Source organism: Salvia hispanica, chromosome 3 (genome assembly GCF_029641045.1).
Source record: "Salvia hispanica isolate PSC_SH4W2 chromosome 3, Shi_PSC_v1, whole genome shotgun sequence".
Classification (NCBI taxonomy): domain Eukaryota; kingdom Viridiplantae; phylum Streptophyta; class Magnoliopsida; order Lamiales; family Lamiaceae; genus Salvia; species Salvia hispanica.
Genome location: NC_142694.1, coordinates 38,968,617 through 38,983,251, shown reverse-complemented (window position 1 = coordinate 38,983,251; position 14,635 = coordinate 38,968,617). Strand labels below are relative to the sequence as shown.

At 35.7% G+C, this 14,635-nt stretch overlaps 2 protein-coding genes and 1 pseudogene across 3 annotated transcripts; all 3 read right to left on the bottom strand.

The window, feature by feature from the left end:
* Nucleotides 1-213: 213 nt before the first annotated feature.
* LOC125209939 (pectinesterase pseudogene) lies at nucleotides 214-2,566 on the bottom strand (annotated as a pseudogene).
* Nucleotides 2,567-5,238: 2,672 nt separating this feature from the next.
* Nucleotides 5,239-6,146, bottom strand: LOC125212277 (21 kDa protein). The gene has a single exon (XM_048112388.2). It carries the CDS (start codon nucleotides 6,071-6,073, stop codon nucleotides 5,480-5,482), a length of 594 nt encoding a protein of 197 aa, XP_047968345.1. The 5' UTR covers nucleotides 6,074-6,146; the 3' UTR covers nucleotides 5,239-5,479.
* A 4,319-nt stretch (nucleotides 6,147-10,465) lies between these two features.
* LOC125212347 (UMP-CMP kinase-like) lies at nucleotides 10,466-13,918 on the bottom strand. 2 transcript variants are annotated; one of them, XM_089067374.1, is made up of 9 exons: nucleotides 13,718-13,918; nucleotides 13,578-13,637; nucleotides 12,657-12,711; nucleotides 11,994-12,111; nucleotides 11,763-11,919; nucleotides 11,579-11,659; nucleotides 11,387-11,494; nucleotides 11,205-11,269; nucleotides 10,466-10,734 (listed from the first exon to the last, which is right to left on the bottom strand). In XM_089067374.1, the coding sequence occupies exons 1-9, from the start codon at nucleotides 13,781-13,783 to the stop codon at nucleotides 10,731-10,733; spliced, it is 714 nt and encodes a 237-aa protein (XP_088923500.1). In that variant the 5' UTR covers nucleotides 13,784-13,918; the 3' UTR covers nucleotides 10,466-10,730. The 2 variants fall into 2 exon arrangements, with proteins under 2 accessions (XP_088923500.1, XP_088923501.1); XM_089067375.1 differs by having other exon boundaries at nucleotides 13,590-13,637.
* Between the last annotated feature and the right edge of the window lie 717 nt (nucleotides 13,919-14,635).

Sequence of the window (14,635 nt, the reverse complement as noted above, 5' to 3'; positions counted from 1 at the left end):
AATGTGAACCATATTTTTATTTTATAATAAAGATGAGTAGCATAAGTTGGTAGAATGTGAATTCACTTACTAAATATAAGAGTAAAATTAAAATGAAATATTTATTGAGGATCATCCAAATAAAAAAAATATGAGACATGTAATAGAATTGAATGGAATACTATTACATTTATTTAAAAAATAAAAAAGACTGATCCAACCGTATATCAAATTTCAAATGGATGTCTGGTCCAACCCGACCGAAACCCGATCCACACCATTCAAGCCACCGGAAAACGGCACCCCCGATTGCGGCAGCCACTGCTGACCACCGATAAAGTTCGTGACGGTGAACTTCTGCGCTTCGTGCACATCCCGTATGACTCTAACCCCGGGCCAAGTCACCCTCATCTTCGTCCCCGACCCGGGCCCGTAGTTCCCATACTCCCCATAATACACCGTATCACCCTTGTGATCCCAATCCATCCACCCGGCCGGGTCCACCATCCCATCCAGATAGCTCCTCATATACACCACGCGCGCGTAGTCCCTCCACGGCCGCCCCAGGTACGCCTTGAACTTCCCCACCGCCTGCTTCTGGCCGGGGTCGGCCTCGAACCGGCAGTTCACGATGGAGAAACCGGTCGCCTGGTTGGCCTGCTCCCGCCCCTGTGCCGTGATCACCACTTTCTGGCCGTGCAGCGGCGCCCGGGCGTAGATCGCGCTCTTCTGGAAGACGGCGGCCGCGTTGCCGAAGATGAAGTCGATGGTGCCGTAGATCTGGCATTCTTCGAAGAGCTGGCGGTTGGCGGCCGCCCACAGGGTGTCCTGGTACCCTTCGATGGAGCAACGGTAGAAGGCGGACCGGTCGGAGGCCGAGAGCACCGCCACCGCCTGGCCCGCGGTTGGGCCGGCCGTGTTGCGGAATGTGATATCGCGGGCCACGAATCCGTCTCCCGTTACCTCTGCAAGGAATAATTTACGTCGGTAAAATTTTTAACGACAGAGTGTGGACATTCTGTCAGGAACACTGTTTATCGTCGGTATTTACCGAGAGAATATGAAGTGAAAAGAGATCAACGTGAATGTATAGTGAGTCACTATTTACATGGTATCAGATGAAGGGTATGTTGGGAAGATATTTACATGTGAATTGTCTCACGTTCAAAATGTGAAGCACCAAAAAGTTTAATTTAAAACATATATCAGATGCTAGGGGCGTGTTGGGAACTCATTACCTATTAAGTGTGTTTCAATAAATGAGATCGTACTGAACTCCCGTAAAATCTAACAAAATCCGGATAGTGAGAAAGTCCAAAGGAAGTAAAGTTCCCATCTTTTGACCAACATAGAAAATAAAAAATTATGTATAGTCAACTTAAAAATCTCTTAGTCTAGGACAAATAGTCACAAATGTTACATAGTAACCATCAAAATAAGTCATTTGCAATACAACAAACATTTTTCCACCCCATCAAATGTCTCATTTGGTTTCGGCACGAATTTTTAAAAGTATGAAATTTGGTAGTTGAATGGAGCAATTAATAATGTCAAAAAATGACACATTTTATAACGGATCGGAGGGAATACTTACTAAATGTTGCGGACTGCATAGTACTGAATCCCGACTTCGCGCTTTTATCTCCGGTGATGATCGTCTTTCCGATGCCATCTCCGACCAGCTCCACGTCCTTCATCTGCCGACGAATCTCAACATACTCATGATACGTCCCTTGCTTCACATGGATCACAAATCTCCCCTTTGTTTTTCTCCTCCAATAACCATCAAGGGCTTCCTTGATGGTCCGAAAAGTGCCGGACCCGTCCTGCGCCACCACGACCGCGTCACCACCTCTAGCCTGCTCCGGCACAACGTCTCCATCGGGGAGCCTGATATGGAGATGCTCCCGGATCACCGGCCCCACCACCTCGGCATTGATCGCAAGAGCCTTGATGATCAGCTCCGAGGCGTGGTTGTGCATGAAGAATGGGTGTGCGACGCTCTGCTCGGCCATGCTGGTCCTGTAGTCAGGTGTGGACGCAGAAAATTACCATGGTAAGGGCTATATATTCTAAACTTTGTGTGAGAAAACTTTATTGTTTTAATAGGGGCTTTTGTGTCAATTCACACAAAATACTAACAAATAAAAAAATATTGTTTTAATAAATAGTTTGGGAGGGGCTTAAGCCCCTCCTTGAGCATATATATGTGTGTCCGCCATTGCCTGCAATTGTCAAGATTCGTCAGCGCAGCGCTCAGCCAGATCTGGATGTCGAAGGGCGTGGAGCCCGGGCTCGGGTGGAGGCTTTGGCTCAGATGCTCGATGCTGAGGCCATAGAACTCCGAGCAGTCGGAGAGGGCAGCGCGTTCGCGCAGATCCGAGGATTTAGCGAGGTTTATGTGGACGAGTGTGTCGGTGGCTTCGTTCAATGCGGAGGCGACGACCGCGTGGAGAGAGTTGGTGTGGTTTTGGTTGGGGGTGGAAGATGGGGATGGTGAAGGAGCTAACCCTAACCCTAGAATTGGGGAAGTAGAAAATGAGAGGGAGATGATAATTTCTGCCCATAGTAACAAAATGAGTGACATGATTTGTTAGTTTGGGATTGTATTTTAACTTTTTTTTTTGGTATTTTTGTGATTGAGTTGATTTTTTTATTTATAGGAGTGGATATTGTTTTTGAGTTTTCATGCAAGGAGGTGCATTTTTGTGAGATTATTTCTCATGCTTTGTGAGCATACACAAAATCTTGGTCGGAAGATTTGGGTTTTCAAGTTTATAGATTTTTAATAAATGCAGTTTCTCCATATAGTGAAGTTGTACTTTGTCTATTTAAATGTTGATACTCTTTTGTTAATTTTCATATCCATTTTTTTCACAAGTTTCAATTGAAGCCTATTGATAGTGTAGCAAATACTGTGTTGGACTAATGAGAATATGTGTTGTTGAAGGAGATAATCAAGACTACCATTAGAGTCTAGTAAGAAATCAATCTAAATCAATTAAGAATAATCTAGTGAAAATTAATTAAATTATTATTTTTTCTTTCATGTGGAATTGAAGTCTATATAAAGAGTTGGATGTATTATAGTTACCACCCAAATATAATAGGAGTCCTACAATATGGTCTTTAAGATTCAAATTATCTATACAAAATAGTCTATTGTCATGTTTTAGAAGACTTTATATATATTTGGCGAACCATTGCTTAGGACTACAAAATGTATATTGTAATGTTTTAACTTTTATTATAGATTCAAGTCCATAAACCCTATTTTATCCATAAGTTTAAAAGCCTCTCTTGGCCCAAGTGAAATAAGTCAGACCCATTTTCTTAGATATCAAGTTTATATAGTACTACTACTGTAGTATTTTTTTTTGCAAATCAATTTTATTAAACCTTTCTTTAAATATATACTCATCACAACATATTTCAGAAGTATATTCCAACGTAAAATTAAATATATGGCAAATTTCATAAGGAGGTGCTTTCACCTCAATTAGTGTAATTAAAAATAATTAAATCCAAACTAAGATATCTAATTAATAAGAATTAATTAAATTATTTTCCCGGTGGGCTTAGCATTCAAATTTCAGATCAGATTTTTGCATAATCCAAATTGATCCGAAATATCCCAATATATTAAAAATAAACTGTTTTTGTAATTAGATATATATGAATTAAAAGAAAAATCTAAAATATCCAAAAAAATAATCTAAAAATCATAAATGAAAAAGTAAGAAATATTTAAATAGAACAATCGATCATATTTAAATATTGATTATATAAATATAATGAAAAATCCGAATTTTGAGAAAAGATACTCCATAGTTTAGATTTGGTTTGGTTTGATTACGCATATCTAGCTCACCCATACTCATTCTCCTTGTTGATATTTCTTAGACCCACCTTAATTTGTAGATATTTATCAAATATAATGGTTAAATGATCCCACATATGGTCCAAGATGTTAATCGATCTAGTTCAATTGCTAATTATGTAGCTTATTTGTTAGATTACACTTTCTTCTTTGAGATATTTGTCATATCCGCCTTAATTTATTGGTAGATAATTGTCAAATATAATGGTTAAGAAATGATCCCACATATGGCCTAAGATGGTGATAAATCTAGTTCAATTGATAACACTATGTAGCCTACCTATTAGATCAGAGATATTAATTTTACTTACTCATATACATTCGCCTTCGATATATTTGTCAGATCCACATTAATTTTATTCAACAAATTAATTTAAGGGGATAATAAAGCATCCCATAAATGGTCAAGTGTCACTCCATTTCATAATTATTGTAGCCTACTTATTGGATGAGTGTCATGAACAACTAATTAAATACTTAATTGTTTTCTTTATAACTTTCATGTAACACTTGAGGAGCATGAGTCCCCACATATATTAAAATACATGCATATTTCCAATTCGACGCCTAACAAAAATATCTATAATCTCTTTAAACGACTTCTTTATTAGATATATAGAGATATGAAACTAAAAATATTGGGTTACCCTTCACATCGTCCTTAATAGGGTCATATTCATACTAATAAGCAACAAACAATTTCCCACGTTCTTGCAGGCCCCATATTATGTACTACAAACTTTAAAATATCCTAGAGATTTTTCATTTTTTCAATACTATAGTAGTATAGTTAACGACAATATTCATAAAATTACTTCTATATATCGATTGCATAATTAATAAGTTCGAAGATGGTGAAACGGATTTAGAGCTTTCGAAGAGTTTCGAAGGGTTTGAGTTGCGATTCCAAACATCCAACAATAAAATTCATTAGGGAGGACAACTCGGACATGCGTAATGCAAATTGTATGAATCACGTCAAAACTCGTGGGAATCACACTATTTCCGTAATTAATTTTCCAATAATCGTATGTTGAATACAAACTCATCTCACATCGGGAGTCTGTCCAACCCCAATCAGTTTGATGCCTTTTGGGAGTGACCCAAAAACAAATTCGTGTGGGATTGACCCAAAATGTATAATATCAAATGTCTTTGCAGTCGACAATCCGAAAAAAAATAGTACTATTTCAACTTAATATTGAATAACATTACTATAACAACATTGAATTTACATCATCACAAAATTAAATTTTGTTATTCATACATTCATACCTTAGTACTAGCATATGTCCATCTCTTATCCTCCAAAACTTGCTCATTGTCGATGAAATAGTGACACACTTCGCATGCAAATGCACAAGTAGGCCAATTAATCATACACAAAAATTCAACTTTAATATCCATTCATTTTAACTAGAATCCATTAACTAAACAATTCACACACTTACAAGTTACAACAATTGTACTACTATACTATACTATTCTATTCCAACTTCACTCTAAAATAGGCATGCACTAGACAACAATTAAATCTAAAATAGGCATGCGTTATCTGGTCAACACTTAGCACTGTTGACCTTGACAAGATAACGATCCGACCCGCATGATTTACCACCCCTAATGCAGAGTAGCGTAGCTATTGATAAGAGACAGAGCATTGCTAGTCATATGCGCCACATTCACAATCTTCCCCCTCACCGCTGTCTTCACGCTGCCGGCCATCGCCTTCCCGGCGAACCCTTCCATGCACGTGTCCTCGTCCGTCAGCGCCGCGCTGACCCACGTCTGTGCGTCGCTGATCACGGCCTCGAAATTCGAGGGCGTGATCCGCTCCATCTCCGCCATCGACCTCTTGATCTGGTCGACCGAGTCGGCCAGCTCCTCCACGCAGTCGCGCATGGCGCCCGCCTCTCGGGGCGTCATGCCGGCAGCGCGGGAGAGCTTGGCCATGTCGGCGGAGGCGGAGGCGGCGGTGTCAAGGCTGGCGGAGAGGGCGGCGTTGGCGAGGAGTTTGGGGTTTTGCTGGATGGCGGCGGCGTGGGCGGAGAGGGAGGTGTAGCAGAGGGAGGGGTAGGACGTGGCAGAGCACGATGTTCGGATGAACTCCGTACTCTGCTTTGAGCCGCCGGCGACGCCTCTGCTTTCGGAGGTGGAAAAGATGAGCGCCGCCGTGAGTGTTGCGAGTGCTGAGATGGCTCTCCACGTCATCATTTTTGGATAAGTGTGTGTGTTTTTGTGTGTGTGTAGTGGTGTTGGTTTTTTTGGTTGTGGGAATAAAGGTGGAGAAAAGGGTCTATTTATAGAGAGACTTAGAACTTAGAAGTATCATGTCCTTTACCTCTATTTGAAGTCGGCTCAATAATTTGATGTAGAATTCTTGACATAATCTAGAAAAAATTTCCACATATTTCTACCATATATTTTGGGGCAAATTACATAGGATGGTTGAATTCTGGTCTGTCTAATACTTTTCAAAAGTTGGAAAATAAAATACGAACAAATTTTTCGTAATCATCTCATCCTTTTCTTTTTGAAAAAATATACGTTGATGTGGCAGCTGGTTTAAAGCACATGGGCAAAATGTCGTTTCGGACTTAAATAGACGATGTCGGTTTGCTCAACGGCGTTTGATCTATGTATTATAAATCGGCTGTCACATCAGTGCGTAGTTCGCTAGGAAAGGGGAGGTTGTGATGATTATGAAAATTTCATTTTTCGTGTGATTTATGTTTTAGATTTTAAAAAATGTGGGACATGCCAGAATTGATCATATTTAGTTGACAATTTTTCCAATAATTTTCAATTAAGGAAAGATTTGAAAATTTTGAAATATAATCTAGGAAAAAAATCTTAATTATTTGAGGAATAATTTAAATATTTTTTCCACCTTATCCCCCAAAAAATAAAGATATTTGCATTATTTTATTGTAAAAAGCACCAAGTAATATTTATCAAAATTCATGTAATTTCATTAATATGACACACCATAGTTGAAATAAGTTATGCTATAGTAAGGATAAGCCATGTCATCGTTGAAATAAGCCATGTCAATGCTAAAATTTAATCAAATAAAAATCAGAATAAATCAATAATTTGATAATTACAAGTTGATTTTAAAATTGATATGCAAAATTAAAATTTAGTGCAAGTTAAAGAATTTACAGACATATTCGTCTTTAACTAAATACTATTATTTTTGTAGACGGGCATGGAGAACGTGGCAAATTTATTGTTTGCTTCTATAACTTATTAAGGGTGATGTGAAGGTATGCCCATTTTATTTATATCTCTCATGAGGAAAATTTAATAAAAATGAAAATTTAAAGAGACTAGATATTCTTGTTAGGCAACTCAATTATTTAATTAGTTTTTATATCTAACAAGTAGGCTACAATAATTTTGCAAATGGACTAGATTGATCACCATCTTGGACCATATGTGGGATCCATTGGTAATCTTTATTTTGATAAATGATAAAATAATAATTGCTAGTATTTATACAATTTATATATAATAAATAAAAACAAATACAGCAGTCAAATAAGAAATGGTTCATGCATGTAATCAAGGGACGCTCTCAAAAGGGAAATTGCTAAGACGCCGATCCAACAGAGCCATATATTTTATGCTGGGTCTAAGAAGACATTTCACAATTTTCTCAACAACGTTTTTTGAAATCTATTTTTATCATGGTTTGTTGATATCAATGTCAAAACAAATACAAATAACACTAATATAAAAATTACTTAGTCATAAAATTAAAAATTCACCTTAATTCTCATACTTTACTAATTAAGTAAAAATATTTTAAATTGTACTTTTACCATAAAATTACTAAAATAAGGTGGAAAATTTTAAATTATGGGGGCCATGGCCCACCCACACCATGTCACCCATGTCTCTCAAGCAAGTGTTCAAACATCCTTTATGGAACCTAACTGTTAGTCTAGTTAAATGCATATATACACTCATTTGACAAAAACATTAGTATGATACTATGAATATATGCTATAATAAAGCTTTGTTATTTGTAAGGTCCACATACATGTGATCCTATTTTGATTTGATCCCATACACAAGTGGCTTTCTATCACACAAATTGGCAACCATCGACATATTGCAATTCAATTTGCTATTTATCAACTAGTATGTCAATAATTATCAGTATACCATATGTGGGTTCCCTCATCAACAAATTTATATAAATATCTACACTCATTTGATTTCTATATATTATTAATTAATAAGATTATTTGAGGTTCAAATGTATAGAGTGTACGATGACTATTTGAGGTTCAAATCCAACAAATTTATATAAAAAATCTACTCTCATTTAATTTTTATAGTACTATATAATTAATTAATGATTATTTGCGGTTCAAATCCTATAGAATGTACGATGATTATATGAGGTTCAAATCTTATGAGTGTACGATGATTATTTGAGGTTCAAATCCTATAGAGTGTACGATGACTATTTGAGGTTCAAATCCAACAAATTTATATAAATATCTACTCTCATTTAATTTTTTTGTAGTATATAGGAGTAGCAATTAATTAATGATTATTTGAGGTTCAAATCCTATAGAATGTAGGATGATTATATGAGGTTCAAATCCTATAAAGTGTACGATGATTATTTTGAGGTTCAAATCCTATAGAGTGTCCTTTTTTTGTGGATCTTACTAAAATAAAATAAACTAAGTCATTTGTACATCAACTTTAATTTGCTGAATGCGAAAATGCTCAAAGCTAGGAAGTGGGAACCGACTAGTAGAATCCATCAAGTAATGTGGTAATCCAAATAACAACCAGCCCAACAAGGGCGGATTCAGAAATTCAATTCAGAAGGAGTAAAAATATTTATATAAATTCTTTTTAAGAATTTGAGGTGGAACATTTATAAAGAAAAATGAAAAATTGAAAAAAGGAAAGAATAAAATGATAAAAAAAAAAGTGTTGAGGAGGAGCATTTGCCCCTTGACCCCCTCAAATAGATCCGCCCCTGAGCATAACAATAATGTTAGGACCGTACGTGTGCCTATCTTTTTCAACAGAATTATTGATCTCACGACGCACAAGAAACGAATCTATATTATATAACTTGGATAACTTTTTAATTAATGAACATCTTTACAAACTCAAGAGCAATTTCATGGATCTATATTGGAATAAAATGAGTATTAGTAATTGATGAAGTTGCTTGCCGACCTCCCTCAATTAGCCGAAGTGGGTGTGTGTGCATGCACATAACAAATTCATGTTATTTTACGTCGAAAACGATGTGAAGCAACTTGAATATTGATGAGATATTATTTGGACGGATACCCAATTTTTGGGATAATCATTGTCATATTGTAAATATTTTATTATTTTGATATATCACATGATACTAGTACAGGCGAGCATTAGGGCGCATCCTTAATTAGAGTCACAGCGTACTTCCATTTTCGTGCTGCCACGTGATACGAAACATGCAATATTGTAACACTAAAATGCAATATACATTTGTGAAACTGTAGATGGATTTCCGCAGATTGCATTTTAGTTATAGGTAGATTGCATTTTATATTTTTGAGTTTTGCATTATAAACATAATTGTCTACAATGCAAAATAAACTATATATAAATGCAATTCGTCTATATATATAATGCAAATTAAACCGTCTATGTTTTGAATGCAAAACTCAACAATAAAAAATGCAATCTTCCTATAACTAAAATGCAATATGCGAAAATCCATCTACAACTTCCACAAGTGTATATTACATGCATGTTTGTGTTTACAATATTGCATGTTAAGTGTCACGTAACAGCACTGAGTTAGAAATACATTGTAATTTTAAAATTAATTATTTTTTAAGCACATCCCTACGAGTACCCAATAATATATACGTATACGTTTCAAAATTGAATATTCAAAGCAGATTGTGTGGTTGCTTTCATGATTCATCACATTATTCGCTCAAAATGACGTCGTTTAGGAGTTACGAAACAAAACAAAAACAAAACTTAAATATTAGCAACGTTTAGGACTCTCCAATCCAAATTAAGCCAAAAAATGAACAATTGTCCCAAAGCCTAAAAATATCTGTTAGTAAATTAGCAGTCATTATAACACGTCGTTTTACATATTAAATGTAAGAACGACGCTTATCAAGTACTACTATATAGTTACATAAACCCATTCAATATTTAATGGAGTATTAAAATTGAATGAATGAAACTTAATATATTATAAAAAATATTAAAATTGAGCGAATGATAAAATATAATTTAAATGGGGTATAACTTAAATAATAAATTACTAGAATTAATTGTTATTATGTCTTGGATCTATACTTTTTGCCGCTAGCCAAACGTCTATGTTGTTGTATTGGGCCTTAATTGTTATATTAGGCCTAGTCCGTCTTGTGTGTCTATTTATATAGAAGTATGCCACCTAACTCAGTAATCTTTAACCTCTGTCATAATACAATTTGTTTTCCGTTTCTTGCCAATAGACGTAGACAACACAATCTTGGTGAACCACGTAAATCTGTGTCTATTTACATTTCAGTTTGTTTCGATTACTCAGTTGCTCAACTCTAATTAATCACTTTATACACAAATCTAAGAGCAGCTTTATTTCACAATTTTCTGCAAACATGAATTTTTTAATGGAGAAGCATGAGAGCAACATCATATTTATGTATGTACAAGTACATGTACATGTATATCTGGAAAAGCAAGAAAAAGCCAAGGCTAAAACACCCCTCTAGACTTTTAAAATTTTACTCTACCACCAGATGTTTAGTATACCAAATTATTGTGTTTAATTGGTCAATGTTTAGAGTTGTCATCTTCTCCAAGTTTTTCTTGTTTTGGATCACCTGACAATGAAGAGAATATTATAAGTTTAACAATTAGAAAAATAAATTAATGAAAAGGAATGTCCAATGTCTCATGATGATTTACTAGGAATGAAAATTGAAAGTTGGCCAAACCAACATAAAGGAACCAAGTTATCATGTACTCCCCGTCCACTGTAACTGAGTCGTTTTCCTGTTTTGGGCATCCCGAGATAAGGGAGTCATTCATCTAAGTCATCTTTCGGTAAAATTCAACACTTTTAATCTCTTACATATTATTCTGTCCCCTAGTTTATTATCTCTTTCACTTATCTGCTTCATTTATTCACCCCCCACTTACTCACTAAACACAAATTTCCTAAATCTCGTGCTGAAACGAATCGTCTCACCAGATTTCAAACAAAGCCAGTGATTTCTAACATTTCTTAGGCTATCAAAAAGGCCAGTGAAGTAACATATTTTTCAGTGAAAAACTACAGAAAATTGGATACCTCAATGCAGCAAAAACGGGGAGAACTCTTTCAAATATTTCATCTTCTGTTCCCGTACCATCAATCTGCAAGTTGTTAAAAGTTTTTAAATTCGATAGATTCTAGAGGGTTATCGAATGGAACGTTTTTTCCCAACGACAGAAATTACAGTAATTAGCTGTGACCAGTATAGCAAGCGATACCTTGTGAAGTTTCCCTTTCTCGGAGTAATGCTTGATCACGGGAAGGTTGAGTTCTGAAAACACGGTTAACCTTTCCTTGACTGTATCAATATTATCATCAATTCGCCCCTGCACGTTAAAATTCATTTGTTGACAGTATGGGAAAGAAGAGAATAAGTAAATGACAGGAGAAACTAGATACGCAGAAAGCACCTCATTGCGGTTTAGCACTCGTTTCACCATTTCTTCTTTAGTACAATCGAAAAAAAGGACAATGTCTGGTTCAACCCCAACCTACAAACATAGCAATCATATGGATGCAGAGTGTGAAAGGAGAATATCACAAATTGTTGACAGGAGTTGAAAAGAAAAACAAAGTTCAAGACTGACTACTTACAACTCGCTCATACGCTATTCGATTCTCTTCACTTCTTGGAAAGCCATCAACAAGAATTCTACTGTTTTCACTTGCTTCGATGGCGTTTTTTATCAGTTTAACGGTCACTTCTGAGGAAACAATTTTCCCTTCCTTGATTGTATCAAGAATCATGGAACTGCAAATGCAGTATAGAAGTTGCATCGAGTAAGATATCCATGTTATAAACAACGTGCATATTAAGGTTCTTACCCATTTTCACTATCAGAATAGATTTCTTTCCTCAACAGATCCCCAACGCTCAAGTGGGTAAACCCGAAGGTATTAACAATCCTTGTACATTGAGTGCCTTTCCCACTCCCCGGACCACCTGTAATATAAATATATCAGATTCATCCGTCCGGGTGTTGAAGTGGATTGTGAACAGCCAAAACTGTGCTATTTAACGAAGTATCGTAATATAAAATTGACAACTAGATATCAACAAATGAGAAAGAGAGAGAGAGAGATATGCGCTATATTCATGTTCGGGTAGCTCAATATATGAAATTTAAGCATTAAGACAACTAGAAACAATCATGGTCCATGATCACGGAAAACACTTAGGGATGCTTGGTGCATGTAGATTTTCTAGAAATTATCCTTAATGATAAGGAACGGAATAAGATGTAATGATGTGTATGTCCGTGAAAATATACACGTGTTTGACTTCATTTGAGCAAATGAAATTTGTAACAACCTAACCAAACATGACTTTATAGAATGAACACAATATCATCCTTCAATTTCACAAACATAACAAGGCTAACTAAAGGAACAAAACTTCACATTATCACAGCAAGATCATCAATTTGGTTATCAAACATACGTTCAGTAATGATAAAACAGATAAGCAGCTTATTATACTGTTATTACCTAAGACAAATGTTACAAATGGTTTCCTTCTTGCAACAGAGACTCCGTCTTCTGCCTAAGTCAATTAAAGAAAAGGCTCAACAAATAAATCATCAAAAGACCATCCATGAGGGAAAATGAAGTAAACAGTTTAAGATTTTGGTACTAAAAAATCATAAAAAACTTGTATGATCGATAAAAAACAGAGAAAATTTCAAATACCAAAATTAGATAAATGACCATCGAGCTGCAACTATGTTATGATAAGTGCTACTAAGGCAATCTGCCTCGCAGATGTTGTACGTAAGCAATATTCAACATGTCCAAAAAGTGAGAGAATGAAACTTTTGTATGGTACTAAATGCTCAAGCCAAAAAGATAGTGAAGCTAGGCATAACAGAAGCAAAACAGAATACAAGCAGCTACAAAAATGCAGCAAAATAAACAAATCAACGAAGCAATCATTCTATCCAAAACTAGTACAGAAACAAGAAGACAAAAACAGAGGAGCAGCACAACACACATGAGGTCGGTATCCGTCAATCCTCATCCCTAAACTATAGCTAAGGCACCCTAAATAAAGAGAGTGTAAACTAAAAAACATAATGAAATGTCTGAAGATAACCAATTACGCATATCTCCCAGAATTTAAAGCTAATGACCATATAACCAGAGGAAGGAGCAAAATAAGAAGAAATCAACCTAAGCTGAGAAAATTGAATGCAGAGAAACTAATGGTGTTCATGAATTAAGCTCATCACATAACTAAATGTTCGAGAAATTAAAATCCTACCGAATTTTCAATCCTTGTTAAATGACGACATTGTCTATCAAAGTATTCGCATTAGCATAATGAAGGAGAGAGCTCAAATTTCAAGATTCAATTTTTTTCACAAAACCTTTTAAAAAAATGGAAGAAAATGAAGCAAATCAACGCAGTACCGGATTCAGAACCTGAGTAGAAAAAACTTGGGAAGCATTGAATCCATACGCCACCTGCACCTGAGGATTGAAGAGCGAGCGTTACTGAATCGCGCCAAAATTTCACAGAGAAGTTGAACAAATCGAGAATGCTGTATTACCTGATTTAGGCGGCGCGATTTAGACGAAGAAAGCAGCGGCGAAAGAGACACGACGCGCCTCCACATTTGTGATTCTTTGCGAAGACCAGAGAGAGAGAGGTAAACAGGTTGTGTTTTTATAGGAGACACTTTCGTCGAACAGGTCGTGGGCCATGTGTAAGCTGTTTGCAGCGACCGTTTCTGCAACGCTTGCCTTCAATTAATGTTTGTCTGAAATCTTGCGCATCAACCAACCGACCATTTTTCATGAACCCATAGCTGAACCAGTTATCGAAACAGATGAATTATAATAATAGATCTTATTATGTCATTATGATTTATTCCTTTAATTTTGTATTGTATTAAATATAAATTGTACTCATATTACTAATAAATTAAATTATGCATTTCCAACTTTTATTCAAAAGCTAATTACTAAGAGCATCCACAGCAGTGCTCGTTGGGACGGACAGCTGTGTCCGCCGCTGCACTCCCGTTGCTGGCATGGCGCTGCTCGATGCATCGAGCACGTCCGTGCCGCTAAGTAGGTTACGTGCGCGCGTTTCTATTCGCCAACGGATTATCTGTTGAATTTTCCTTTTTTAAAAAAAAATTGGATTCCCAAAAATTATAGCCGTTTATTACCCTTTTTTTGAATTTTTTTTTATTTTTTTAATCCCAAAATCATCTATAAATACACACGTTCATCATCCATTTTTCACATCAAATTATCTCTCACTCATATTTTTTCATACAACTCATCTACATTTTTTTATGAATTTAATCATGTAATTTTAAATTTTTAGGATTTTAATTATGTAATTTTTATTTTTTTTGTAATTTGTAATAGTATGCCGAGTATTTTTAATGCATTTTAATATTGTGGAAATATTTTTATTTAAATTGAATAATAGAATGATGGGACCCTTAAACATGTCA

Excerpts from the sequence above, each read along its gene's own strand:
- LOC125212277 (XM_048112388.2), bottom strand. The coding sequence starts at position 6,073 with ATGATGACGTGGAGAGCCATCTCAGCACTCGCAACACTCACGGCGGCG.
- LOC125212347 (XM_089067374.1), bottom strand. The coding sequence starts at position 13,783 with ATGTGGAGGCGCGTCGTGTCTCTTTCGCCGCTGCTTTCTTCGTCTAAA. Across the intron at positions 12,112-12,656 it reads ATTTGTAACATTTGTCTTAG|GTGGTCCGGGGAGTGGGAAA; the intron begins GTAATAACAGTA and ends TTTATATTACAG. Across the intron at positions 11,920-11,993 it reads TATTCTGATAGTGAAAATGG|TTCCATGATTCTTGATACAA; the intron begins GTAAGAACCTTA and ends CTGCATTTGCAG.